Source organism: Hyperolius riggenbachi, chromosome 7, assembly GCF_040937935.1.
Source record: "Hyperolius riggenbachi isolate aHypRig1 chromosome 7, aHypRig1.pri, whole genome shotgun sequence".
Classification (NCBI taxonomy): Eukaryota; Metazoa; Chordata; class Amphibia; order Anura; family Hyperoliidae; genus Hyperolius; species Hyperolius riggenbachi.
In genome coordinates this window covers 190,272,238-190,300,104 of record NC_090652.1, presented here as the reverse complement: position 1 = coordinate 190,300,104, position 27,867 = coordinate 190,272,238, and the positions used below count along the sequence as shown (strand labels likewise).

Below are 27,867 nucleotides of genomic sequence, written 5' to 3'. Positions count from 1 at the left end.
CGTTGTTGTGTTTTTATTTCATTTAGGACAAGGGGCTCCCCCCCGGAGCCCCTTGTCCAATCCATGGACAAGGGGCTCTTCCCCGTCTCCCTTGCCCCAGGTGGAGGCGGGGGCGACGACTCCCTGGGGGGGGGGTTCATGGTGGCATCTGGGAATCCCCTTTAAGAAGGGGACCCCCAGATGCCCACCCCTCTCCCAGGAGAAATGAGTATAGGGGTACAAAGTACCCCTTACCTATTTCCACAAAGGGTTAAATGAAATAAAAACACAACCACGAGAAAAGTATTTTAATAATCTTAATTAACCACAAATACTTACCTGTACCTTTAAAAAAATGTTCCCACGCCAATATATCCTCGGAAATGATCCAACGAATAACAATATCCTCTTATCTTGCGATCTTCAATTAACTTGATTGAAGATCTCCCACGCCAATTAAAATACTATACCTTACAATGCATCCTGCGTAGGGACGCATAGCACGGCTCCCGCTGTCCTCCCCGCCTCTTCACCTGTCACCCTCACCTAGCCTGGCACCTGGTGCACCCATGGGTGCCACCCTAGGTGAGGGTGACAGGTGCAGGCAGGTGGGGAGAGATTGCGGGAGCTGGCAGCTATGCGTCCGCACAGGACGCATCCTAAGGTATAGTAACCGGCTCATAAATGAGCCGGTTCTTTTTGTATTGAATCAAATGAATCATTTGATTCAATAAAAAAAGAACCGGCTCATTTATGAGTTCTTTTTGTATTGAATCAAATGATTTATTTGAGGATATGAGGATATATTGGCGTGGGAACATTTTTTTAAAGGTACAGGTAAGTATTTGTGGTTAATTAAGATTATTAAGATACTTTTCTCGTGGTTGTGTTTTTATTTCATTTAACCCTTTGTGTATATACAAAAGCAGTCGGCACCGTCCGTCTTCAGTTGCTCTTATTTAATCAGCTTAGTCATGTAAATACACAACGTTTCGGAGCGCAGCTCCTTTCTCAAGTGATGACTGTCTGACAGTCATCACTTGAGAAAGGAGCTGCGCTCCGAAACGTTGTGTATTTACATGACTAAGCTGATTAAATAAGAGCAACTGAAGATGGTGCCGACTGCTTTTGTATATATCTGATGGGATTGGTAGTCCTTCCAGCCTGGCACGTCATCTTTTATTGTCAGGGTGCATTTGAAGAAGATTTAAACCTATGTGGAAATGGGTAAGGGGTACTTTGTACCCCTATACTCATTTCTCCTGGGAGGGGGGTGGGCATCTGGGGGTCCCCTTCTTAAAGGGGACTCCCAGATGCCACCATGAACCCCCCCCCCAGGGAGTCGTCGCCCCCACCTCCACCTGGAGCAAGGGAGGCGGGAAGAGCCCCTTGTCCATGGATTGGACAAGGGGCTCTGAGGGGCTCTTAACATTCCCTACACATTTGGTGTTTCTGGCATTTAAAGGGGCTTTGCTATTAACCGCTAAAGTCGGCGGGCGTTTAATTTTCCCACGGTCAGAAGAAGAATATTCAAAATCGATTTTCTCAAAAACTATTTTTTCCTCTTGTTCACAATTTTCTTCTTAACATTCCCTGCAAATTTGGTGTTTTTAGCTTTTAAGGGGGCTTTGCTATTAAACATTAAAGCCGGCGGGCAGATATTTTCCAAACGGCAGCAAAGCAAGGGTTAAAACGAAAAATTTCGTTTGGGAGCAATACAAATATAAATATAAACGATAAATATCGTTTTTAAAGCCGGCGCCATTTTTTAGCTGTCAAAAACGAAAAATAACTAGTGATAGTGGTTCTCTATGGGGCGCCGTTTTTTAACTACGATAACTGGCGCCATTTTTAACGGACCCCCCAGTGAGCAGTGAACACAGTAGTACAACCTAAGTGAAGGGTATCACTGAGTACTGAGATGATTAATACCAGTGAGCAGTGAACACAGTAGTATAACGTAAGTGAAGGGTATCACTGGGTACCGAGATGATTAATACCAGTGAGCAGTGAACACAGTAGTACAACCTAAGTGAAGGGTATCACTGGGTAATAAGATGATTAATACCAGTGAGCAGTGAACACAGTAGTACAACCTAAGTGAAGGGTATCACTGGGTAATGAGATGATTAATACCAGTGAGCAGTGAACACAGTAGTACAACCTAAGTGAAGGGTATCACTGGGTAATGAGATGAATAATACCAGTGAGCAGTGAGCACAGTACACAATGTCACTTACTAAATAAACTGCACTGGCAGTGTGACTGTAAGTAGTAGCTGAAGTGTATGACTGGCTAACTGAATACAAGTGAGCAGTACACTCTGACCATGCCTGCCTGCCTGCACTACTCACACTAATCACCACCAGTACACTCTGACTACACTGACTACAGCAATGACTCACCAGCTAGCTAACTGAATACAAGTGTAGTATAAGAGCACTGTTAGGAGTAAAAACGCTAGGTTTTTCACACAAAACTGCACTTGCTGAAGCTACAATGGCCTGGAGATAATCCTCTCAGTACCAGAGTCTAGCAATTACGGAGCTTTTCCATCATGGCCGCCGCATTATAAACAGGAGGGGAGGGCATAGCCTCCCCTCCTGTGATTGGTTGCTAGGGCCTGGCTGTGGGCCTCTGATTGGCGCCAGGGAAGTCACTTCCGCCTACTTCTGCTATTCACGACCTAACCACGACTTCTGTGCCGTTTTCACGAGAGTGAATGCGATCGAATGTACACATTCACGGTCTGCTGAAGCAGATTTTAGTGATTGAAAATTGGCCCACGGCGACGAATACCTGTGGCGGATAGCTTAAAAATGGTTGTGAAATCATGGCAACTCGTGATCACGACCTGTCGGTGAGCACTTAAGGGGGCTTTACTATTAACCGCTAAAATCGGCGGATTTTTACTGTAATGTAAAATGCAGAAAATCTGCATCTACCTATTTTCTGCATTTTACATTACAGTAAAAATCCGCCGATTTTAGCAGTTAATAGCAAAGCCCCCTTAAGTGCAAGAAACACCAAATTTTCAGGGTTTATTAAACAGAATCTTCTGAACAAGATGCGACAAAAAAGTTTTCAAAAAGACCTTATAGTTTTTGAGTTAATCGATGTTAATGTCGGGCGATTTCCGGCGGAAATTCCGCATTGGAATGCGGAAATTGGTAGCGGAAAGCGGAATCGGTAATTGGCAATGGCGGAATGCGGATTTACCGCGGAATCAGAAATTACCATTTCCGACCATCCCTAATTTCCGCTAACCACGGCTTCTGCACCGGATTTCACGAGCGTGAATGCGATCGAATGTACGCATTCACGGTCTGCCAAAGCGGATTTTAGTGATTGAAAATTGGCCCACGGAGATGAATACCCGTGGCGGATAGCTTAAAAATGGTTGTGAAATCACGGCAACTCGTGATCACGACCTGGTGGTGAGCACCAGTGACAGCATGTATCAGCTGTCGTCAAGTCTTCCTTCTTCCATCTGAGAAATATAGCGAGAATCAAGCACCTTATCCCAGCTGAGGTCCTACCTGCCCTGGTTCATGCATTTGTATCCTCCCGCCTAGACTACTGCAACGCCCTGTTCGTTGGATCCCCAGATAAGGTTCTGTGCCCCTTACAACTAGTTCAGAATGCAGCAGCCAGACATCTAACCAATGTCCCCCGCAGCTCACACATCTCCCCAGTACTGCAAGCTCTTTTACTGATTTGCCAGTAAAATGGAGAATAGATTTTAAGATCTGTCTGCTGACATTCAAGGCTCTAAACCACATGGGACCCAAATACATAGCAGAAATACTGGCACGTTATGCCCCTTCACGCACCCTCCGCTCTGCCAGTAAGATGAATCTGGTTATTCCCAGGAAACACTTAACATTTGGTGCTCGGGCCTTTTCCTATGCAGCCCCTACTCTATGGAACTCGCTTCCACAGGTAGTGGGAGGGGCTCCTTCTCTGGACAGCTTTAAAAAAAAGCTAAAAACCCACCTCTTTTCCCTTGCCTTTGAGACTCTATAACGCAGGTCACAGCGCTTTGAGTCCCCAGGGAGAAAAGCGCCAGTGGTGCTCGGATGTCCCGATCCACGAATCCGGCAATTTTTGTCGTTGACAAAAAAAATCCGCATTCATCGTTATTGGATCCGGATTTTGATACGCGTCCACGGAACGACGCGGATTTTGGTCATGAATGACGCAATCACGTCCGGATACGGATTTTCTTTTAACGTTAATAGCAAAGCCCCCATACATGCTACAATCCCACAAATTGCATGGATTATCAAGGTGATATGGGGCTACAACTTCAACATAAAAAATTCCAAAAATATATATATTTTTTTGAGAAAATGGATTTTAAAGTGAAATCAACACTTGAAATGGGGCTATTAATTGGTAATAAGTGCTTTTAAACAGGGAAATACACGTTAAGCAATCACAGAGGTGATTGTGAGTTCCAATGGTACTTGGCGGTGATGGTACCACTGGAGGAGGATGAGTGGCTGACTGACGCCAAAAAGGCCCAGAGAGGTTTTTGTAATTTGTTGGGGGTTTTTTGCAGCGATTAGCAATGACATAACAGCAGAGTTGTCAGTGGACCTGGGCAGTGTGAACGCAGATTTTAGTAGCGACTGAGTCAGGAGGACAAAGCGGCCGGTCAGTTCAGCAGCACAGAAGGACCATGGCAACTCACTGGTAGTAGCACAGTGTAATAGTGCTGCCCCAAAAATTAGATGCGCCCGGTGACCCGGGCAGAGTGAACGCAGAGCGTAGTACCACCATGGCAACTCACTGGTAGTCAGGGGCATAGCAATCACCATAGCAACCAAAGCCGTTGCTATGGGGCCTGCCCGAGCCCTACGTCACAGGGGGCCCGCAGCAGGATGCCCCGCTAGGACCTGGAGGGGTCTCAGCATGAGGGGAGAGCTTGGTGGCACGTCAGTGGGGAGGGGGGACGGGTTCCCCCCTCCCTCACCTCGGGCTCTCCCCTCCAGTATTGAATAGTCCGTATGCAGGCGGCGGGCAGCGGCAGATACATACCTTCTGTGCGATCCAGCGTGGACGTTTTTCCCTCTAGTGTCTGACGCAACTTCCTGTTTATACAGGAAGGAGCGTCAGAAGCTAGAGAGAGGAGCATCCGTGGAGCGCACGGAAGGTATGTATCTGCCGCTGCCCACCATCTGCCCCAAAAATTAGATGCGTCCGGTGACCCGGGCAGAGTGAATGCAGAGTAGTACTAGTAGCGACTGAGTCAGGAGGACAAAGCGGCCGGTCAGTTTAGCAGCACAGAAGGACCATGGCAACTCACTGGTAGTAGTACCACAGTGTAATAGTGCTGCCCCAAACATTAGATGCGTCCCGTGACCCGTGCAGAGTGAACGCAGAGTAGTACTAGTAGCGACTGAGTCAGGAGGACAAATCGGACAGTCAGTTCAGCAGCACAGAAGGACCATGGCAAGTTAGTAGTACCACAGTGTAATAGTGCTGCCTCAAACATTACATGCGCCCGGTAACCCGGGCAGAGTGAATGCAGAGTGTAGTAGCAGCGACTGAGTCAGGAGGACAAAGTGGCCGGTCAGTTCAAAGGCAAGGCAGGCATGGTTAACACATTGCAGCAGCTACTTCATGCCCCCCTGTGTCCGACAATAGGGGCCAGGAACTCACCTTCCACCCAAGCCTCGTTGATTTTCAGGAAGGTGAGTTTGTCCACATTGGCGTGGGAGAGCCGAGAGTGCTTCTCGGTGACCACGCCACCGGCCGCACTGAAGCATCTCTCGGAGAGGACACTGGAAGGGGGCAGGACAGGAGTTCGAGGGCGTACTGGGCAAGCTCCCTCCAGATGTCCAGTCTCTTAAACCCAGTACTCCAAGGGGTCCATTGGGCTGTCGGTGTCATTGAGCCCGCTGAATGACCCCATGTAGTCAGCCACCATGCTGGTTATTCGCTGCTGGTGCTGGTTGGAGGTGGATGCTGTGGCTGGCCCCTTTGCTGTGGGCTTGCTGCACTGCATACAGGCTCTTGCTTAGGCTCCTCAGATCTCCGGGGCGCCAGTTGCTGCTGGTGGTAGTTGTTGCGCTGCTGGTGGCGATGTCAGGCACCTGTTGCTGGGTTGGCAGAGCAGTTACAGTGGGGGTGGAAGGCTGGGGGAATGCTTCCAGTACTCTGCGCACAAAGGCCTCCTGCAACTCCCTTGTGCGTTGCTCGGTGGTGGATTGCATCATGAAGTCTCCCAGCTTCCCCTTCAGATGTGGGTCCAGCATCAAGGTGATCCAGATGTCCTTCCTTGAACGCATCTGGATCACCTGGGGGTCCCTGTGAAGGCAGTGCAACATGTGCACACCCATGGGAAACAGGTGGGCCTTGGCAGCAAGATCTTCATCGTCCTCCTCGTTGCCCCATATCCCATGCCTGTCCTCTTCCTGTGCCGTGTCGTCCTCCCCAAGCTGCCATCCTCGTACAACACCTGCGGCCCTCTGCTCCTCCTCCTCATCATCATTCAGGTTAGGGACCTCCAACTCCGCCACCCCCTCCACTACCTGTGAGCCCTCTTGTGCTGCCATCTAGTCCTTTTCCAGCTGCCTCAGGGCTTCCTCCCCATGGTCAATTAAATTGCCCATTGCCTGCTCCAGCAGACAAACAATGGGCACCCACTGACACACAGAGGCCCGCTCCTCGCTGATCAACTTTGTTGCCTCCAGGAAGGGATTCAGCACCAGGCATATTTGCTGCATCAGTGTCCACTGATTTGCAGTGATGATGGGGACTTGCTGGTTGCTGGGGACACTTAGGTCTAGCATGTAGGCCCTAAGAGCGCACCTGTGCTGACACAGCCGCTCCAACATGGCCAGAGTTGAATTCCACCGAGTTGGCATGTCAATAATCAGGTGGTGTGGCTTGCCATATTGCTGCTGTAAGGTGGACAGGAGTGCAGAGGCAGTGGCTGAGAGGCGGAAAAAGCGTACCACCGCCTGGGCATCTTGCAGCAGGTTGCTCATACCCTCGTAGGTGCGCAGGAAGCGCTGCACCACAAGATTAAGCACGTGGGCCAAGCAGGGGATGTGCTGGAGGCTTCCCTGCTACACTGCGGCCACCAGGAGGTTGGCCCCATTATCGGCTGCCACATACCCCACTTCCAGGCCTCTGGGGGTCAGCCACCTCCGCTCCTGATTCCTGAGGGCGGCCAGGACGTTGGCGGCTGTAAGCCTTTCCTTCCCCAGGGTCACCAATTTTAACAGCGCTTGGCAGTGCCGAGGCTTGGTGCTGCTGCTGCTGCTGCTGAGGCGGGCTTGCTTTCCGGGTGTTGAGGGAGTGGGATGAGAGGAGCCTGCTGCATCCCCCCTAATCCCACGTGGTGGCACCACTAACTGGGCTGCTGCACTCTTGTCCTCCCTCCCTTCCACCAGTGTCACCCAGTGGGCCATAAAGGACAGGTAGCGACCTGTCCCAAATCGGCTACTCCAAGAGTCCATGGTGACATTTTCTACCACAAACTTGTGGAGTGCTGGGATGGCGTTCCTGCTGAAATAGTGGTGACTGGGGATTTTCCACTCGGGGATGCCAAATTGGAGCAGCGTCCGCATATCGCTCCCCTCCTGCACCAGGGAGTAGGGAAGGAGCTGTGATGCCATGGCCCGGACCAGCAAGCCATTTAGTTTACGGATCCGCCTGTGGCTTGGAGGCAGAGGCTTGGTCAGACCCTGAAAGGTGTCGCTCAGCAGGGTCTGACGACGATGGGATGCAGGGGAGACAGAGGAGAGAGACGATTGGCTGCCAGCCTCAATGTCTGTGTCCGGAGTAGCCGAGGTGGATGAGCGCTTGCGTGCTAGTACTGCTGCTGCGGCGGGGGATTCATGACCCTGAGGGAGAGATGATGCTGCTGCAGTGGTGGGCCTTGTGCTATCAGCACCCCCTGCTTGCAGTGCCTGCCTCCTCTTGAACTCCTGATACTGATGGCAGTGGCGGCTCTTCAGGTGGCCCTGGAGGGATGAGGTACCTATCTTGGACATATTTTTCCCACGGCGTAATTTTTTGCTGCATAACTTGCACACCGCATATTTTTTGTCGTGGCTGAAAACCTCAAAATAGTTCCATACTGGTGAGTTTAATTTACTGTGGCCCCCGCTAGCAGAGGGTGCAGCAGAACAATGTGTGCTATTGGGGGTTGCATGGTGGTGGTGCCAGCTGAAGCAGTGTCCTGTCTACTTCCTCCACGCCCACTGCTGCACCTGCCTCTGCCTGACATATGGCGATATCCTTGCCTAGGACTAGGTGACTCGTCATCCTGCTCCGACCATTCTTCCCCGGACTCAGGCAGCCCATACGGAGGGTCCACCACAACGTCATCATCATCACAATCAAGCTCTTCCTCTGACTCCGCCGCCTCCTCTTCCACCCCTACATTCCCAGACACAGACCCCTCTTCATCAACATCATCTAATAACAGTTGTGATTGTGGCCCGAGCTCAATCTCTGCCATGTCAGTCCCCAGTATGTCCTGAGCTTCTTCCATCAGTATTTTCCCAGATGCCGGACTGAGGGACAGAACGCTGTCATCCTGGGAGGGCTGCTGACCACTGGGTGCTGGGGTGGATGTCACATCAAGAGTGGGGCATTGGCTGCTGCTGCTGCTTGGAGTGCTGCTCACAGTAGAGGTCTGGGATGCAGTCATGATGTCCATCAACACCTCAGGTTCCATCTGCTCAACCACCACACGATTAATACCAGTGAGCAGTGAACACAGTAGTACAACCTATGTGAAGGGTATCACTGGGTAATGAGATGATTAATACCAGTGAGCAGTGAACACAGTAGTACAACCTAAGTGAAGGGTGTCACTGAGTACTGAGATGATTAATACCAGTGAGCAGTAAGCACAGTAGTACAACCTAAGTGAAGGGTATCACTGGGTAATGAGATGATTAATACCAGTGAGCAGTGAACACAGTAGTACAACCTAAGTGAAGGGTATCACTGGGTAATGAGATGATTAATACCAGTGAGCAGTGAACACAGTAGTACAACCTAAGTGAAGGGTATCACTGGGTAATCAGATGATTAATACCAATGAGCAGTGAGCACAGTACTACAACGTAAGTGAAGGGTATCACTGGGTAATGAGATGATTAATACCAGTGAGCAGTGAACACAGTAGTACAACCTAAGTGAAGGGTATCACTGGGTAATGAGATGATTAATACCAGTGAGCAGTGAACACAGTAGTACAACCTAAGTGAAGGGTATCACTGGGTAATCAGATGATTAATACCAATGAGCAGTGAGCACAGTACTACAACTTAAGTGAAGGGTATCACTGGGTAATGAGATGATTAATACCAGTGAGCAGTGAACACAGTAGTACAACCTAAGTGAAGGGTATTACTGGGTAATGAGATGATTAATACCAGTGAGCAGTGAACACAGTAGTACAACCTAAGTGAAGGGTATCACTGGGTAATGAGATGATTAATATCAGTGAGCAGTGAACACAGTAGTACAACCTAAGTGAAGGGTATCACTGGGTAATGAGATGATTAATACCAGTGAGCAGTGAACACAGTAGTACAACCTAAGTGAAGGGTATCACTGGGTAATGAGATGATTAATACCAGTGAGCAGTGAGCACAGTAGTACAACCTAAGTGAAGGGTATCACTGGGTAAAGAGATGATTAATATCAGTGAGCAGTGAACACAGTAGTACAACCTAAGTGAAGGGTATCACTGGGTAATAAGATGATTAATACCAGTGAGCAGTGAACACAGTAGTACAACCTACGTGAAGGGTATCACTGGGTAATCAGATGATTAATACCAGTGAGCAGTGAATACAGTACAGCGTAAGTGAAGGGTATCACTGGGTAATGAGATAATTAATACCAATGAGCAGTGAACACAGTAGTACAACCTAAGTGAATGAAGGGTATCACTGAGTACTGAGATGATTAATACCAGTGAGCAGTGAACACAGTAGTACAACGTAAGTGAAGGGTATCACTGAGTACTGAGATGATTAATACCAGTGAGCAGTGAGCACAGTAGTACAACCTAAGTGAAGGGTATCACTGGGTAATGAGATGATTAATACCAGTGAGCAGTGAACACAGTAGTACAACCTAAGTGAAGGGTATCACTGGGTAATGAGATGATTAATACCAGTGAGCAGTGAACACAGTAGTACAACCTAAGTGAAGGGTATCACTGGGTAATGAGATGATTAATATCAGTGAGCAGTGAACACAGTAGTACAACCTAAGTGAAGGGTATCACTGGGTAATGAGATGATTAATACCAGTGAGCAGTGAGCACAGTAGTACAACCTAAGTGAAGGGTATCACTGGGTAAAGAGATGATTAATATAAGTGAGCAGTGAACACAGTAGTACAACCTAAGTGAAGGGTATCACTGGGTAATAAGATGATTAATACCAGTGAGCAGTGAACACAGTAGTACAACCTACGTGAAGGGTATCACTGGGTAATCAGATGATTAATACCAGTGAGCAGTGAATACAGTACAGCGTAAGTGAAGGGTATCACTGGGTAATGAGATAATTAATACCAATGAGCAGTGAACACAGTAGTACAACCTAAGTGAATGAAGGGTATCACTGAGTACTGAGATGATTAATACCAGTGAGCAGTGAGCACAGTAGTACAACAGCTGGGCATCCTCTCCCTGGCCGTGGAACAGTCCCAGAAGTGGCTGAGGCAATGGAATTCCCTTTCTTGACACCACGAACCCTGCCACACATGTTGCTAATGAATCACTGGCTAATGAGATGATTAGTACCAGTGAGCAGTGAGCACAGTAGCACAACGTAAGTGAAGGGTATCACTGGGTATCACTGGGTAATGAGATGAATAATACCAGTGAGCAGTGAGCACAGTACACAATGTCACTTACTAAATAGACTGCACTGGCAGTGTCTGGAAGTAGTAGCTGAAGTGTATGACTGGCTAGCTTACTACAAGTGAGCAGTACACTCTGACCCTGCCTGCCTGCACTACACACACTAATCACCACCAGTACACTCTGACTACACTGACTACAGCAATGACTCACTGGCTACCTAACTAAATACAACCGACAACTACAGTATAACAGCACTGTTAGCAGTTAAAACGCTGGGTTTTCACACACAAAATGCTCTTTCTTTAGCTACAATGGCCTGGAGATAATCCTCTCAGTGCCAGTCTAGCAAGGACGGAGCTTTCCATCATGGCCGTCACTTTATATACAGGAGGGGAGGGCATAGCCTCCCCTCCTATGATTGGTTGCTAGGGCCGGGCTGGGAGCCTCTGATTGGCCAGGGAAGTCACTTCCGCCCATTTCTGCACATTTTCGCTAACCATGGCTTCTGCGCCGGATTTCACGAGCGTGAATGCGATCAAATGTATGCATTCACGGTCTGCCGAAGCAGATTTTAGTGGTTGAAAATTGGTCCACGGCGACGAATACCCGTGGCGGACAACTTAAAAATGGTCGTGAAATCATGGCAACTCGTGATCACGACCTGTCGGTGAGCACCACTGAAAAGCGCTATAAAAATATTATTGGTATTATACCTGGCATTACCCGCTGTGATGCGGTTATCATGCCACACTTACTCTTTTCCTTTTTTTGGGTGGGGGGTGTCATTTAATACCGTTAGGAATCCAGCTCTGTGGTTGCACCTGCTGGTGGCACTAGGTTTCTGGACTGTGCTAATAGCTATCTTCACCAGCAGGTGGCATTGTGCAGCATGTCATGGAAATTTTCTTGCCTGCAATTTCCCGGTTTACCTGCTGGTGGCTCTCTGCATCTGGACAGTAGTATTTTCAGCATTCACCAGCAGGTGGCCCTCATGCAATCCATCTTGGACAATTGTTCATCATGTCATCAGCTCTTTGGATTTGCATTTAAGGACTCCACCCACCACAGAACCTTGCCAGAACCTCAGTTCAGCTTGGCTGTCTTGATCGCGGTGTTCTGTGCTCCCTGCTCTGAGAAGCTCTGTTCTGATCTGATCTCCTGGTTTATGTTCTTTGCTTTACTCCGACTCTGATTTGCCTTGCCCTTGTCTGCTGTTCCACCTGGTCTGTAAATATATATCTGTATATTTTTGTAGAGTTAGATAGTTTAGGATTGCAGTGTCTTATGTGGGATTTGCCATTGCTCATTTGTATATAGTTGCACTGATTAACAATAAAACCGTTTCTTATTTCACATGCATTGGTTTCCATCACAGTTTTTGGTGCAAATTGTGGTCTCTTCTGCTAAGTGCAGCCATAACAAATACCCAGCACCGGGTGTCAAATGCCTAGGTACGTCACTGGAGTTTGCAACCTGGAAACAATATCATGAAATCTTGGGGTTAGGAACATTCTCACTCATCCCAAGCATTAAACCCTTCTATGAAACTAACACTACATTTTAAAGGGAACCTGAAGTGAGTAAAACTATTTAAAATAAACACATGGTGTAGCTACAAATTAATATTACATACTAACCTCACTGTTAATTCTCTCAGAAGGTCTCCCTTTTCTTCTTACAGTAATCCCTTCCAGTTCTGACAATATTTTGTCAGAACTGAAATATACTAGTTGCTGTCAGTTATATATCAGCAGCTGTCAGTTACAACTGAATGTGCAAGGTAATGTCCATGTTTCCCTGTGGCTCAAGTGGGTGATATTACAGTTTAACAGTGTGCTGACCAGGAAGCTGTTATGGGGTAATGGCCATTTTCAAAATGGAGGACGGAGAATTCCATTGATCCCAGTGGACAAACAGGATGCAGGAGAGGAGGAAGAGATTGATGAGTAGACTACACAGGAGGTAAGTATGAAGTGTTTATGTTTATTTTGATTTTATTTTTAATTTTCAGTTCAGGTTCTCTTTAAGCACAGCCTGACACTAACTGTCTCTAGCACTCCTGATTTGGTGGTAATGGCTTCATATAAAACATATTAAGTTATAATTTTTAAATAATCATGCCTCCATTGCTATACATATCATGTTACAGTACTATTTTTTTAAATTGTAAGCTAATCTGGGCTTTAAAAAAAATACTCACTGGTCCACCACGCATACCAACAGGCCCAGGGGGACCAGCTGCACCAGTTTCACCCTACAAAAACAGAAAACAAAAAACAAAAATAAGAGAAAGCTTGCTGTATGACATATTATGATGCTATGTTCAACATGTATTTTTTTTTTAAATGTGAATTGTATTTGTTTTAAATGTTTTTGTCTGTGTTTATGTCACAATCATTATGAACTTTATTTGCCTAGTAGGACAGATATCACACCCAGAATTATTTGTGGTACACACAGCATTGGTAATAGTGCAATTAACAGACAATAATGATGAGCATTGGGAGAGACATTTAGACATTGAGGATGTATACTGTCCCTTGCATTTACTTTTTGAATAAGCCTGTATTTTTATTTTATTTTTACACACAAATATCTACTAAAGGTGGTCAATGACATTCTAATAATATTGAGCGGTTTCAAATTAGATGAGAATTTATGCAACTTGATATCGGTCAATCAAACAGAATAGCTGATGGATTTGATTGCTCCATTTACATACCATATTTTGTGGAATATAAGATGCACCTAGGGTTTGGGGGGAAAAACTAAACCTATGTGCTTCTATACTGTAGGGGTGTATTATAGACCTTTTACCCCAAAAAACTGTCTCTAAGCTAATTTATCTACACTACACTGCCCAGCTACACTATACTAATCCATGTTGCCCCTACCAGTTACACTACACTACACTTAATCCTGCTGCCCCCACTAATCAAGCTACACAGCAATACGCTACTCTACACTATACTGCACTATACTACACTACACTTAACTAAACTATACTACACTGCAGTACACATTCTCTTTACTGCAGTACACTTTCTCTTTAACACTATACCTGCTCCTGCCACCGCGATCGCACGTGCACCACTATTGTACAAGGTCAGCGTGCACAGAAGTAGGCTTATGGAGGACCCGGTAGATCTGTGAAGCGAAAGGCAACCGGTGTCCCTGCACATCCTGCAAAAGAAGATGATCGTGCTGCCAGGGAGAGAGAATCACGCTGCCAAGAGTAGAGGATCGCAGAGGATGCAGAAAAAGAACGCCCAAGAAGCAGGACCCGGAGCCAGAGGATCGCAGAGGTAGGAGCAGGTATAGTATGTTGGTAGCTTCCCTGCATAACATTTTTTCCGTACCTTTGGAATATAAGACACACCCAGTCCCCCCTCTGCGCTCTGGCGCTTTGAGTCCGCCAGGAGAAAAGCACGATATAAATGTTATTTGTCTTGTCTAATTTTTCTCTTGACAACTGTTGAACACAAAAGGCAAGGCCATGCCTGGCTACAAATCCTTAAGCAGTGGCTGGAAGGTGAAATGGTTAAGGGCTCTGACACAGCAGACCAGAGTTCAAATCTTGGCTCTGTCTGTTCAGTAAGCCAGCACCTATTCAGTAGGAGACCTTAGGCAAGTCTTCCTGCTACTGCCTATAGAGCATGCACTAGTGGCTGCAGCTCTGGTGCTTTAAGTCCGCCAGGAGAAAAGTGTGATATAAATGTTATTTGTCTTGTCTAATTTTTCTCTTGGATTGAGCATAAACGGTACATGCTAGGCTAGCTTCAGCTAGTAGTGTTGGTGGTATAATGGATATGTTAGTTACCTACCATACACTGAGACCTGGGTTCAATTCCCAGCCACGGTATGTAAGCTGGCTTTTGAAATACTGTAATTCCCTGGCAGATGAGACCCTCCTCCCTCGGGTAGGAGGGAGGAGGGAATAGGTAGAAGGAAGGTGGAGGGATAAGACTACAAGAGGCTAATTAAAGTCTCCCTAGCAGAGTGTGTGTAGCAGCTGTCCCTTAACTAATTACTGTAGGCAGACGAGTGAGTAAAATGGCACAAGGACCTTGCCTTGTATAAGGGGGGGTGGGCTCCAAGAGTGAGTGCAGTCTGATTGGCAACAATGTGCCTGCTGACTGTGATGTAGAGGGTCAAAGTTTTGCTCAATAGAGCATTATGGGAAAGTTTGCCTCTGACTCAAAACAGGCTTGACATAGTGTAAATCCGTTTTTATTCAAAACTGTTAAAAGTAGTGCACTTACAATTTAAACATTTAAAAACTAGCCCCTGATGAGTCATTGGACAAAACTAGTAGGGCGGTGCCAGGCAGAGTGAGGAGACGCCAGGACGAGCTCAGGAGGATTTTATATGCGCATGAGAAGTTTTTAAATTGTAAGTGCACTACTTTTAAGAGTTTTGAATAACAAGGGATTTACACTATGTCAAGCTTGTTTTGAGTCATAGGCAACATCACTATAGGCAAAGTGTGATATGAAGCAAGTGAATGCCATACTCACCAAAAAGCGCTGTTTGCTGACCTGTTTCTGGTTAGCAAGACAATCTGGTGAGAGGCTTGATTTAGTATAAGGTGGTGGCACACTGGGTGCTTTGCTGTGTTAACGGGTGCACTGGGTGCCAGCCTAGGTGGGGGTTGACAGGTGCAGGCAGGTGGGGAGAGACAGCAGCGGGAGCCAGCAGCTTCACATCCTTCCGAGGACGCATTCTCTGCTATACTACCGGCTCATGAATGAGCCGGATCTTTTTAATGAATCGGTTCTTTTTTTATGAATCGACTCTTTTATTTACTTTAAAATCGATTTTCTCAAAAACTATAAGGTCTTTTTGAAAAAAAAAAATTTCCTCTTGTTCCCACTGTTCTCCTTAACATTTTCTGCAAGTTTGGTGTTTCTAGCTTTTAAAGCGGCTTTGCTATTAACTGCTAAAGTCGGCGGGCGCTTAATTTTCCCACGGTCAGAAGGAGTTACTTTAAAATTGATTTTCTCAAAAACTATAAGGTATTTTTGAAAAAAAAATTCCCCTCTTGTAGTCACTGAAAGATCTCAGGTGTTAGACACCTTGAAACATCTTTTCCATCACTTTTCTGGCCAGCAGAAATGTTTGTAGTTTTCAAAGTCCGCCTCCCCATTTAAGTCTATTGCGGTTCGCGGAAGTTCCTGCGAACCGAACCTTCCGCGGCAGTTCGCGAACAGGGTTCGCGAACCTTAACCACTTGAGGACCGTGGGCTTTAACCCCCTTAAGGACCAGGCACTTTTTTTCCATTCAGACCACTGCAGCTTTCACGGTTTATTGCTCGCTCATACAACCTACCACCTAAATGAATTTTGGCTCCTTTTCTTGTCACTAATAAAGCTTTCTTTTGGTGCTATTTGATTGCTGCTGCGATTTTTACTTTTTATTATATTCATCAAAAAAGACATGAATTTTGGCAAAAAAATGATTTTTTTTAACTTTCTGTGCTGACATTTTTCAAAGAAAGTAAAATTTCTGTATACATGCAGCGCGAAAAATGTGGACAAACATGTGTTTGATAAAAAAAAAACCCATTCAGCCTATATTTATTGGTTTGGGTAAAAGTTATAGCGTTTACAAACTATGGTGCAAAAAGTGAATTTTCCCATTTTCAAGCATCTATGACTTTTCTGACCCCCTGTCATGTTTCACGAGGGGCTAGAATTCCAGGATAGTATAAATACCCCCCAAATGACCCCATTTTGGAAAGAAGACATCCCAAAGTATTCACTGAGAGGCATGGTGAGTTCATAGAAGATATTATTTTTTGTCACAAGTAAGCGGAAAATGACACTTTGTGACAAAAAAAAAAAAGTTTCCATTTCTTCTAACTTGCGACAAAAAAAAATGAAATCTGCCACGGACTCACCATGCCCCTCTCTGAATACCTTGATGTGTCTAATTTCCAAAATGGGGTCATTTGTGGGGTGTGTTTACTGTCCTGACCTTTTGGGGGGTACTAAATTGTAAGCACCCCTGTAAACCCTAAAGGTGCTCATTGGACTTTGGACCCCTTAGCGCAGTTAGGCTGCAAAAAAGTGCCACACATGTGGTATTGCCGTACTCAGGAGAAGTAGTATAATGTGTTTTGGGGTGTATTTTTACACATACCCATGCTGGGTGGGCGAAATATCTCTGTAAATGACAATTTTTTATTTTTTTTTACACACAATTGTCCATTTACAGAGATCTTTCTCCCACTCAGCATGGGTATGTGTAAAAATACACCCCAAAACACATTATACTACTTCTCCTGAGTACGGCGATACCACATGTGTGGCACTTCTTTGCACCCTAACTGCGCTAAGGGGCCCAAAGTCCAATGAGTACCTTTAGGATTTCACAGGTCATTTTGAGAAATTTCGTTTCAAGACTACTCCTCACGGTTTAGGGCCCCTAAAATGCCAGGACAGTATAGGAACATCACAAATGACCCCATTTTAGAAAGAAGACACCCCAAGGTATTCCGTTAGTAGTACGGTGAGTTCATAGAAGATTTTATTTTTTGTCACAAGTTTGCGGAAAATGACACTTTGTGAAAAAAAACCAATAAAAAGCAATTTCCGCTAACTTGTGACAAAAAATAAAATCTTCTATGAACTTACCGTACTACTAACAGAATACCTTGGGGTGTCTTCTTTCTAAAATGGAGTAATTTGTGGGGTTCCTATACTGTCCTGGCATTTTAGGGGCCCTAAACCGTGAGGCGTAGTCTTGAACTAAAATTTCTCAAAATGACCTGTGAAATCCTAAAGGTACTCATTGGACTTTGGGCCCTTTAGCGCAGTTAGGGTGCAAAAAAGTGCCACACATGTGGTATCGTCGCATTCGGTAGAAGTAGTTTAATGTGTTTTGGGGTATATTTTTACACATACCCATGCTGGGTGGGAGAAATATCTCTGTAAATGGACAATTGTGTATAAAAAAAATCAAAATCAAAAGATTGTCATTTATGTGTGGCACTTTTTTGCACCCTAACTGCGCTAAGGGGCCCAAAGTCCAATGAGTACCTTTAGGATTTCACAGGTCATTTTGCGGCATTTGATTTCCAGACTACTCCTCACAGTTTAGGGCCCCTAAAATGCCAGGGCAGGATAGGAACCCCACAAATGACCCCATTCTAGAAAGAAGACACCCCAAGGTATTCCATTAGGAGTATGGTGAGTTCATAGAAGATTTTATTTTTTTTCACAAGTTAGCGGAAAGTGACACTTTGTGAAAAAAAAACAATACAAATCAATTTCCGCTAACTTGTGACAAAAAATAAAATCTTCTATGAACTCACCATACTCCTAACGGAATACCTTTGGGTGTCTTCTTTCTAAAATGGGGTCATTTGTGGGGTTCCTATACTGCCCTGGCATTTTAGGGGCCCTAAACCGTGAGGAGTAGTCTTGAAACAAAAATGACCTGTGAAATCCTAAAGGTACTCATTGGATTTTGGGCCCCTTAGCGCAGTTAGGGTGCAAAAAAGTGCCACACATGTGGTATCGCCGTACTCAGGAGAAGTAGTACAATGTGTTTTGGGGTGAATTTTTACACATACCCATGCTGGGTGGGAGAAATACCTCTGTAAATGACAATCTTTTGATTTTTTTATACACAATTGTCCATTTACAGAGATATTTCTCCCTCCCAGCATGTGTATGTGTAAAAATACACCCCAAAACACATTAAACTACTTCTCCCGAGTGCGGCAATACCACATGTGTGGCACTTTTTTGCACCCTAACTGCGCTAAGGGGCCCAGAGTCCAATGAGTACCTTTAGGTTTTACAGGGGTGCTCAAAATTTAGCACCCCGCCCACTTGCCAGGACAGTTAACAAACCCCACAAATGACCCCATTTTGGAAAGAATACACAACAAGGTATTCCATGAGGGTAATGGTGAGGTCATTGAAAATTTTATTTTTTATCACAAGTAAACGGAAAATGACACTTTGTTAAAAAAAAAAAAATTCTGCTAACTTGTGACAAAAACTAAAATCTTTTTTGAACTCACCGTGCACCTCACATAATACTTTAGGGTGTCCTCTTTCCAAAATGGGGTCATTTGTGAAGTCTGTCCTGGCATTTTAGGGTCTCTGCAATCATTACATGTATGGCCAGTATTAGAAGTTTCTGCTATACTCCTTATATTGGGTATACAGGTAATGCACTCTGGGCTGAAAGGAAAAATGAACGGCAAAGATACCTTGCTCCACATCAATGGCAGATCTTCCTCCACATCAATGGCAGTGATAACCTCAGGAGAGAGACACCCCCTGCCACCCTGCACTCAGGGTGAGCCACCAACCTATGTGACTGGGCCTCAGAACTTTAGTATACAGCATTATGCCTGTAGGATACAGCAATATGCCTGCCAATAGAGATGACTCTGTGTGGCATTAAAGCATCATCATAGGCCCAAAGTAAACCACATATAAACCGGGGGTGTCCACACTCAAGGGAAATTCAAACATGCCGTCTTATATCGCCAACCCAGGACAGATCAGCAATATCAAGCATGGAAACCGATCCTTCTTCCGACTTTTATGCTTACCCGTTTTTTTGGTTTTCAAGCTTACCTCTCCTCCACCTGGGACAATGTGCGAAAGACCACTGATTGTGTGCCTACTCCTATGTCTGGAGTTCCCTAGGTTCTAATAGTGTACCTGCACGTGGTACCTCTCAAAGCACTCCCCTACGCATAGGCCAGGCTGGTCAGGACATTTGGGACAATAAAAAATGGTGTCAGTCCTTCTTCTAGCACTGCTGCAGACACGACAACGTTTTTTTCGGATGCGTTGACCTGGGGTACTCGGAATCTGATAGGCGTAATGCCTTCCATGCAGTCGGCTAGTTGCATCGGGGGGGGGGGGGGGGGGGGGGGTTCTGGCACCTCCTGGTTACAGGATGTCCAGAAGGATCTGTTCCTGAAATTGAAGGAAAGATCCAGTTCTCCCAGCCTTACTGTAGAGAACAAGGCTGTTGTATACTGCCAATTGAATCAGATAAAAAGACACTTGTTTTCCGGGAAATTAAATAGGGCGCTAACCTCTGGTCATTGAAGTCCACCCCTCCCATGCTGACATTATATTCGTGGACGACAAGGGGCTTTTCAATGACCTTAGTTGCCCGTTGAATTTGGACTGTCGTGTCTGTGAATGGTGGACAGAAAGTAAACGTCCCTCTTGTCCCTCCATTTCACCGCGAGCAAGTCTTCAGTACGCAAGGCGGCCCTCTGCCCCCGTTCAAGTCTGGTGGTAACGAGCCGTTCGGGGAAGCCCTGGCGACTAGGCCACGCAGTGCCACAGCATCGGATTCCTTCTAACTTTAAGTGCTGAAAGAGGGCCACACTTGTGTAATAGTTGTCCACATAAAGATGGTACCCCTTCTGGAACAAGGGTGACACCAAGTCCTACACAACCTTTCCACTGCTCCCCAGGTAGTCAGGGCATCCGACCGGCTCCAATTTTGAGTCTTTTCCCTCATAGACCCTAAAACGACATGCATAGCCTGTGGCCCTTTCACAGAGCTTATACAGTTTCACCCCATACCGGGCGCGATTGCTTGGGATGTACTGTTTGATGCCAAGGCACCCGGTAAAGCGTAAGAGGGACTCGTCTACGCAGATGTTCTGTTCAGGGATATAAGCATCTGCAAATGTTGATGACAGGTGGTCTATGAGGGGCCGAATTTTGTGGAGCCCGTCATAAGCAGGGTGGCCCTTTTCATGACAGGTTTCGTCGTCGTTGAAGTGCAGGAAGCGCAGGATGGACTCAAATCGTGTCCTGGACATGGCAGCAGGGTACAAGGGAACATGATGTACTGGGTTCGTAGACCAATACGACCGCAATACATTCTGTTTCATTAGTCCCAAGTGAAGGATAAGGGCCAAAAAGATTTTAATGTCGGAAACTTGGACTGGTTTCCACCGGAAAGGCTGGGCATAGATGCTCTCCGGGTGCTCAGTGATGAATTGTGTGGCTTTACGGTTGGTCTCAACCACAATTAAGTCCAAGAGAACCTGGGTGATGAACAGCTGCAAAAAGTCTAGGGCCGTTCCTAGATGAGCTGTCGCCACCTGGACTCCAGACTGGGTGGTGAAAGGGGGCACTACGGGTGCGGCGGAATCAGGGGATTGCCAATCTGGATGTGCCAGCACCTCTGGGAGTCTATGGGTACTACGGGCCCGTCTTCTTCTTGGTGGCTGCGACGGGGGTACTACTGCACTTGCCACCGTACCAGTTTCAACTTCCATGCTGGCGCTCACCACTTCGCCAGGGTCTACAGAAGTACTGGTACCAAGTCCAGGAGATGCTGCGCTGCTGGTGCCTGGCTCACCAAGAAAACTATCATCAGCGCTAGCACCACCCTGCTGCCCTTGAGGCGGATCCTGCGCCACCTGCGGTCTAACGACATGGGGTCTGGTACGCCTGGCTCTAGCCGGGACCAAAGCCTCGTCATCACTTTCGGTCAGGGAACCACTGCTTTCCACAGGTTCAAATTCGGACCCGGATGATTTGACGGATGATTCTTCCCAAAAGAACTCATCCGACTGGTCCATGTACCTGTATACCTCCTCATCGGAAAGCCCCCTTCTTGCCATTGTGGATTGCTAAATTTATGGGGTTTTCCTCCGAGACCCAGAAAAAAAGCGCACCTACCTAGCAAAAAGGGAGTATTTGAGAGGTATTGGGGTTGGTGGGAAGTGGGGTCTCAGAGGCAATCAAACAATCACGGGACAATCAAATACAATTACAGCACAATCGACTCCAATCACAGCACAAGCAAATCTGATGCACTCGGAAGGTGGTGGTTGGAGGTGGTGGGGGGGAGGGTGGGGTTGGGTGTGGTGGTGGGGGAGGGTGGGGTTGGGTGTGGCGGGAAGTGGGGTCTCAGGCAATCAAACATTCACGGGGCAATCGAAGCCAATCAGGGACAATCAAATACAATTACAGCACAATCAAATCCAATCACAGCACAATCAAATCTGATGCACTCGGAAGGTGATGGGGGGAGGGTGGGGTTGGGTGTGGCGGGAAGTGGGGTCTCAGAGGCAATCAAACAATCACGGGACAATCGAAGCCGATCACGGGACAATCAAATACAATTACAGCACAATCGAATCCAATCACAGCACAAGCAAATCTGATGCACTCGGAAGGTGGTGGTTGGAGGTGGTGGTGGGGGGGGGGGGTTGGGTGTGGTGGGGGGAGGGGGGGGATTGGGTGTGGCGGGAAGTGGGGTCTCGGGCGATCAAACAATCACGGGGCAATCGAAGCCGATCACGGGACAATCAAATACAATTACAGCACAATCGAATCCAATCACAGCACAATCAAATCTGATGCACTCGGAAGGTGATGGGGGGAGGGTGGGGTTGGGTGTGGCGGGAAGTGGGGTCTCAGAGGCAATCAAACAATCACGTGACAATCGAAGCCGATCACGGGACAATCAAATACAATTACAGCACAATCTAATCCAATCACCGCACAATCAAATCTGATGCACTCGGAAGGTGATGAGGGGTGGGGGTGGTGGTGGGGAGGTAGGTTGTTGGGAAGTGGGGTCTTAGAGGCAATCAAACAATCATGGGACAATCGAAGAAGATCATGGGACAATCAAATACAATCGCAGCACAATCGAATACAAGCGCAGCACAATCGATACAATCACAGCACAGTCAAATACAATGCACTTGGACGGTGATTAGGAGGGGGGGTCTGAGGGCGATTTGAGGGGGTGGGGGGTTGATCAGGAGCCCGCACGGGGCAGACTGAGTCCTGATCTGATGAGAGGCAGACACAGGGGGTTACTGATCAAAGATCAGTTAGTGATTGCTGGGGAGGACAGATGTAAACAAAGAGCAGGGGATGTAATCAGGAGGGGGGTATGAGGGCAATCGAGGGCCTGGGCAGGTGATCGGTTACCCCCACGGGGCAGTTAGGGTCTGCTCTGATGGGTGGGGGTGCTGAGGGGTGATGGACAGGTGATAGACAGGTGATCAGAGGGGGATCAGAGGGGTATCAGGGGGTAAGGTAGCTGTATACAGATGTATACAGTATACAGGGGGGTAGTCTGGGATGGGGTCTGGGGGTGATCTAAAGGTAGGGGGGGGATCAGGGGTGACTAGGAGGCAGTTAGGGACCTAATCTGTCGGATAGCGTTAAAAGTTAGTGGCAAGTGGGGGGGGGGGGGTTTAGAGGGGTGCAAGGGTGCTGGGCAGGGGTCTGCTGGGGTGATCAGGGGGGGGGGATATGAAGGCTGGGGTGGGAGATCAGGGACTCTGTGGGCAAAAAAAACGCGTGTGCTGTGGATGCTCACAATAGCTTCCTCCTCGCTGGTGGTCTCTGCAACAATGAGACCATGAGGCGAGGAGGAAGCACGTATAAGGCACTTTGTTTACCTAACAAAGTGCCTTATACAACATGATTGGCTGCATGTCCGGATTCCTCCGCTCTCCGGCGCTGCTAAGTGGCCGGCGAGCGGAGACAAAATGCCGTGCTATCGATCCCGGGCGGAGGATCGCGTCACGGATGACGCGATCGCTCCGCCCATGCCCCTACAAGGACTGCCGCCTTTGGGCATGAGCTGGTCCTTGTGGGGTCCGCTTCCTGGCCGCCTCTGTGCGTTAGGCGGTCGGGAAGTGGTTAAATCGGAGGTTCGGCCCATCACTAATCACTAACTCAGTAAAAGGTATAACTTTTACAGCGTTGCGATCAAAAATATTGGGTATAGTGGAGTTCCTTCCCTCTACAACAGTAAAAGTTATAGATGATGGTTTCTCTTGGAATAATCTCAAAGCACTCAGTTTGGATTTTTATATAAATTTGTATTTTTCAAAAAGCAATATATTTACAGCGGAAAAATATAAATCTTCAAAATGTTCAAAGTTCACAGTTCCATAAAATAAACTTTATCTTGCAGATATTGAATTGTAGATCTAAGGTTGGTTAATGTTGCCTATTTCTGAGTATCTCTAGTAGTTGCTGAGAGAAAAAAATATTCAAAAATAATGCTAATAAAAAATGCTAACTTTCAATGCTTAATAGGCTTAGCTAAATATTCAATGCTAAGAATGCTAAGAATCACCAGAATATAATATCAATAAGGCATACCTCTCCTCAATTATGTAGAAGGTCTCACCCCAAGGTAGTTGTTGTCGAGATGTGTAAAACCTGCCCATTCTACCTTTTTATACCCAATTTTCAAAAATGGCTGAAAAATCGGAATTTCCCACTGACATATTTTCCATATCTTGGAATGTTTCATGCTCCATTCAACGTATCTTATTTACAAAGTCTTACATTTAACTAATGAGGGTGATATCGTAATTAATTGGGTACACACGCAGGTATCTTGACTACGTTATGACCTCCCGATAAGAGAAATGTCATGAGACACTGGGTCTCCAGAATTAAAAACATCTCCCATATCTATGTTCCATGCTGTATTTGCTTATTATGACATCTGTGTCTTAATTGGCCTGAGGTATGCCCATTTCTTTCTGAAATGCTGTCAGCCATCTTGGCCCACCAAAATACATAGACCTGTAACCACAGTATTCAGACTTACAGTACATTAATACTTATTTAAACACTATAATATCCTTAAAGAGTAATCAAATATTGTACATACTGATCAGCTATCTAAATAAATTAATTCTATAATTTTTTTATGAAGAAATCATTAATTTTATAAACTTATAAAAGACTACAAAGAACCACCAGATGGCAGTGTACTATTATGCATTAAAGTGGACCCAAACTAAAAATACAAGATTTCAGAAATAAAATCTATTTTCTAAATTATAATAATAAATAGCAGCCTTTTTTCAGCTGCATGATGACAAATACAAAATATTTTACATTTATTGGAGAAACCCCTCCCTTCCTTTCATATTGCCGGCAAATAATCCGGCAAACTGGTGGAGTAGATAGTGTCCAGCAAAGGAGGAATTGCTAATGGCAGCCACCTAACCCTAGTTATGCAAAGAGGAGGGTGAAAAGCATGCACTGAAATGCTCATAGGCTTGAGGGGGTGTTTATTTATATTTGTATGTGTCAGAGTGGTGCAACTAAATATTTTGAATTAAAAAAATGTTTGGTTTGGGTCCGCTTTAAGCTTATAATTAAAAATGCTTTATTTATCTGACATTTTGTAAAAGTCACAATGACTTACCATAACCATAACATGATGGCTGCTGTCGCCACTAATTTCAACATAAGATATTGTTCCCAAAACAAAGAAAAACATGGCAACCTTGGTCTGTCTAGAATTGCTATCTAAGTCTCCATAAAAGTAAAAACTATTTCCCTTAGCCTGGTTAAAATATATTCTGAGGATTTTACTATTTGCACTTGTTAAAGGAATAACTCTAGCTAGCATATAGCTGACACGAATTCATAAAATGCATACATATCAGGCTTATTTGAATCATCATAGTTAACAAAAAAATAATATAGAAGACAGGGTTTCAGTGTGGTTATAACAGAAATCTGACACCATGTCCAGGACACGATTTGAGAACATCCTGCGCTTCCTGCCAGGCATGCTCAGATGTACCAAAATTTGATTCGGATACATTCGAATTTGGGCCAGGAGGACATTCGGATTCGAATTCGGTTCGGGTGTCATTAGCAAAATTCGGTAAAAAAATTAGTGTTCGGGAATTCGGATGCGTTTTTTTTTTTGGGGGGAAATCACATTTAAATAGGTTTAATAAAAAAAAAAAAAAAAGTGACGTATGGCAGCAGGCAATGTATTCTGTGGAACCTGGTGGTGGGAAAACAGACAGCAGGAGGATAAATACAGTAGCAGCAGGAGGAGGAGTGACGTATGGCAGCAGGCAATGTATTGTGTGGACCCTGGCGGTGGGACCACAGACAGCAGGAGGATAAATTCAGCAGGAGGAGGAGTGACGTGTGGCAGCAGGCATTGTATTGTGATTCTTTATTAAAGAATACTACAACTTATTTTATACACAAATATGAAAATAACCAAAGTAAATACAATAACAAACACTAGGCCTCTAGCCCCAAATAGCTTAATATTTAGTCCATATCAAGTCCATTTCCTGAAAGGAAAAACTGAAGAACCCAAAACAACTTAAATCTCAACTATTTGACTTATTTATTTATTGTATTTATAAAGCGCAAACATATTACGCAGTATACATACATACTATAATACACTATATACACTATACAATATTTACATTATTTACATATTTCAGTAAGAAAGACTAAGCAATCTCACTCCTCCTATGTTTGCAAGCCATTCCTCAAATTTGAGTCATCTAACTAAGTGAAAGAGAAATAAAGGAAATTTGGCCAAATCAAGGAGGTCTAATGTTCTGCCAAAACAGACGCCATTCCTCCTGACTCAACCTCCTCTCCTCCCGACCCCGAATTTTCCCAACCTCACCAATAATGCCATGCACCACCCCCTGGACAGGGAGGACTTTCTGATGGATCGCAATTTGACACCGTGCATTCCAAGTGTAATACCGAATCACTAAGCTAACTAATAATAATGTGTCCAAATTAAATGACCCCCAGTTATTGAATGCCCCATATGTCCACTCCGCATAACTAAGCCGCTCTAGGAAAGGAATACCCAAAGCCCTACCCACCTGTTTGTATACTTCTTTCTTAAAGGAACAGTTCAAAAGGAAATGGTCCATGGTCTCCTCCACACCACCACACTCCTCATGAGGATAACCATGATCCCGATCCCCTATGAACTTTAAATTTCCCCTAACAAAGAGTCTGCCATGAAAGGAAAGCCAAGCCAGGTCCCTAAATTTGTTAGGAATCCTAGGAGAACATTGCAAGCGCAAACCCTCCTCCATAATTGGGCGTGGGCGTCTGACTGTGTGTGACCGACTTTAATTGTCACCAACTGTCTGCTGCATAACTTAGTTATTGTAGTACGCTAGGGATTTATTAGTTACCTGCATACTACTACTACTACTACTACTACTACTACTACTACTACTACTACTACTACTACTACTACTACTACTACTACTACTACTACTACTACCCGTTCAGTTAATTTTTTCCACTGTTAGTGTGTGATTTTATTAGCTTCTGTACTGTGTGTAATAAATAATAGTTAGTTACATCACAGGCCAGCATCCGTTGTGAGTGACCTGTGACTGTCACCTGCCCGACTCTATTGATTGATTGCGTCTGACAGTGTGTGACCGACTTTAATTGTCACTGTCTGCCGCACGACTTAGTTATTGTAGTCTGCTAGGGATTTATTAGTTACCTGTGTACTACTACTACTACTACTAGTACTACTACTACTACAACTACTACCCGATCAGTTAATTTTTTTCTACTGTTAGTGTGTGATTTTAGTAGCTTCTGTATTGTGTAATAAATCATAGTTACATCACAGGCCAGCATCCATTGTGAGTGACCTGTGACTGTCATCTGCCCGACCCTATTGATTGCGTCTGACCGTGTGTGACTGACTTTAATTGTCACTGTCCGTCACACGAGTTAGTTAGTACTGTAGTAGACTACACTACTGCTGTTAGTAGTACTACTACTACTATTTAATACTACTATTTAAATTAAAAAACAAAACAAAAAAACTTTCATTCATTTTTTGTTGTCACTCAACACCAGTCACCACCACCAGCAGTCACCACCAACACAGACTTTATTAAAGATTACACCCTTTTCCGCCCTCTTCTACATTTTTTTTGTACTGTATTTGTATATTGCACAATGACTGGCAGAGGTAGAGGGCGAGCAGTGGCGTAGCTAAGGAGCTGTGGGCCCCGATGCAAGTTTTACAATGGGGCCCCCCATGCACTCTATACATAGCAATTGAAACGGCGCACTAAAAGCTGCCAATGGCAACTACAATGTCAGAGGTGCAAGAAAGGGATGGGGAATAGTTTGTTAATGATTACCACTATTCAAAGTATATATATAAATGATTATTATGAGCACAGGACCAATATAGAGCTAATACTGTAGTTGAGGGAGGGCCATTCGGG

General features: G+C 45.5%; 1 protein-coding gene across 1 annotated transcript in view; it reads right to left on the bottom strand.

Moving 5' to 3' along the window:
- Positions 1 to 27,867, bottom strand: part of COL3A1 (collagen type III alpha 1 chain) — a 2,242,195-nt gene that overhangs the window by 635,361 nt on the left and 1,578,967 nt on the right. The window contains exon 34 of the mRNA XM_068244947.1: positions 13,032 to 13,085. Within this exon, the coding sequence (XP_068101048.1) occupies positions 13,032 to 13,085 (54 nt within the window). The remainder of the gene's footprint in view (positions 1 to 13,031; positions 13,086 to 27,867) is intronic.